We start from the raw sequence: 1,775 nt of genomic DNA, 5'->3' as shown, positions 1-1,775 counted from the left end.
TTTTGCTTACCAATTCCACAATTCAAACCCTACACATATAGCATACACATTAAACCAAAGACTGAAACGACACCTATATATATATTCAACTCCACGCACCAAAGGATAATATCAATCTCCTCTCTATTATTACATCGTATACACACCAAAAGGAATAAAGCAATATAATTTGTACTTCATTTTTCTTGAGCCATGCCGGAATCCAATTTGAACGGAGCCTATTATGGCCCTTCCATTCCGCCACCAGCAAAATCCTATCACCGCCACGGCCGCGGCAGCAGCTGCAACCCATGTAGCTGTCTCTTTGGCTGCCTCTGCAATTGTTTTTTCAAAATTATCTTCACCCTTCTAATCATCCTCGGAGTCATTGCATTAGTTCTATGGCTCGTTCTTCGTCCTAACAAAGTCAAGTTCTACGTGACCGATGCTACGTTGACTCAGTTCGATTTGTCCACCACAAACAACACTATTTTCTATGATCTTGCTCTTAATATGACTATTAGAAACCCCAACAAACGTATTGGAATTTACTACGATTCAATTGAAGCTAGAGCTTTGTATCAAGGCGAGAGGTTTGATAGTACAAATTTGGAACCATTTTATCAGGGTCACAAGAATACTAGCAGCTTGCGTCCAGTATTCAAAGGTCAGAGCTTGGTTTTATTGGGAGATAGAGAGAAATCCAATTACAATAATGAGAAGAATTTAGGGGTTTATGAGATGGAAGTGAAGCTTTACATGCGTATTAGGCTTAAGGTTGGTTGGATCAAAACACATAAAATTAAGCCAAAGATTGAGTGTGATTTCAAGGTACCTCTAGGGTCTAATGGCAGATCATCATCTGCTAATTTTGAGGAAACCAGATGCCATCTTGATTGGTAGTTTTCTTCTATTTTGGCACCATTATTGATCATCTTCACATCTCGATGGAGTTTGTTTCTGTTTTTCATTATTTTATTATATTTAGATTTGTTCTATTCCCTATATTCTTTGGATATTAGCAAATATTCTTGATTTGGGATTTCTATCCCTTTTGTTTTTCCGGCGTTTAGTGTTCATTGATATACATGGTACCATCTTGTGGATATGGTTGTATATAAATAAATAATGAGTTCGTCTATATTTTTGCTGATTTTCTTTATTCTGGAAATTCTTTATTATCACGAGGATACTTGAGTTTGTTTATTTATAAGTTTGAAAGTTGATTAGAGCGTACGAGGACTGGTATGCTAAGAACATACAAAACCTAATTTTGTTATTGTTAAATAACACGTTGACATTGTCCTTTCACAAAGAGAATATATAGTAAAGTTTAGGTTGCACCGTATAAAGTTATAAAGGTCAAATTGAATTTGTTGATTTGAAATTTCAACTCACTCTCTTGGTCCTATTTGGTCCTATTGTTCAATTTGTTTCTAGCAGCTTGATCTTAATAGTTTTCCTATATAAGTTCCGCTTTGGAATTACGTAATACAATACCCTACACTTCTAAGGGTGTGTTTGCTACGAAGAAAAATATTTTTCAATTATCCCATGTTTGGTTGGTTTAAATATTTTGGAAAATATTTTCCTCATAAACACATTTTTCTTTAATTGGAGGAAAATGTTTTCTCTATCAAGAGAAAGGAAAATATTTTCCAAAACTCTTTTCCAACCTTCCCCTCATTCTTCATCTCCACCAACCCACCCCCACATCCCATCCCACCCGAACTCCACCCACCACAACCACAACCCACCCTCGCCCCATGTGATAACCCGACAGGTCATCTAGAGCT

At 36.5% G+C, this 1,775-nt stretch overlaps 1 protein-coding gene across 1 annotated transcript; it reads left to right on the top strand.

Moving 5' to 3' along the window:
* Nucleotides 1–35: 35 nt before the first annotated feature.
* Nucleotides 36–1,120, top strand: LOC104249202 (NDR1/HIN1-like protein 10). The gene has a single exon (XM_070165216.1). It carries the CDS (start codon nucleotides 193–195, stop codon nucleotides 880–882), a length of 690 nt encoding a protein of 229 aa, XP_070021317.1. The 5' UTR covers nucleotides 36–192; the 3' UTR covers nucleotides 883–1,120.
* Nucleotides 1,121–1,775: the final 655 nt, after the last annotated feature.

Source organism: Nicotiana sylvestris, chromosome 12 (assembly GCF_000393655.2).
Source record: "Nicotiana sylvestris chromosome 12, ASM39365v2, whole genome shotgun sequence".
Taxonomy (NCBI): Eukaryota; Viridiplantae; Streptophyta; class Magnoliopsida; order Solanales; family Solanaceae; genus Nicotiana; species Nicotiana sylvestris.
The sequence above is the reverse complement of the archived record's forward strand: the minus strand, read 5'-3'. Positions and strand labels throughout refer to the sequence as shown.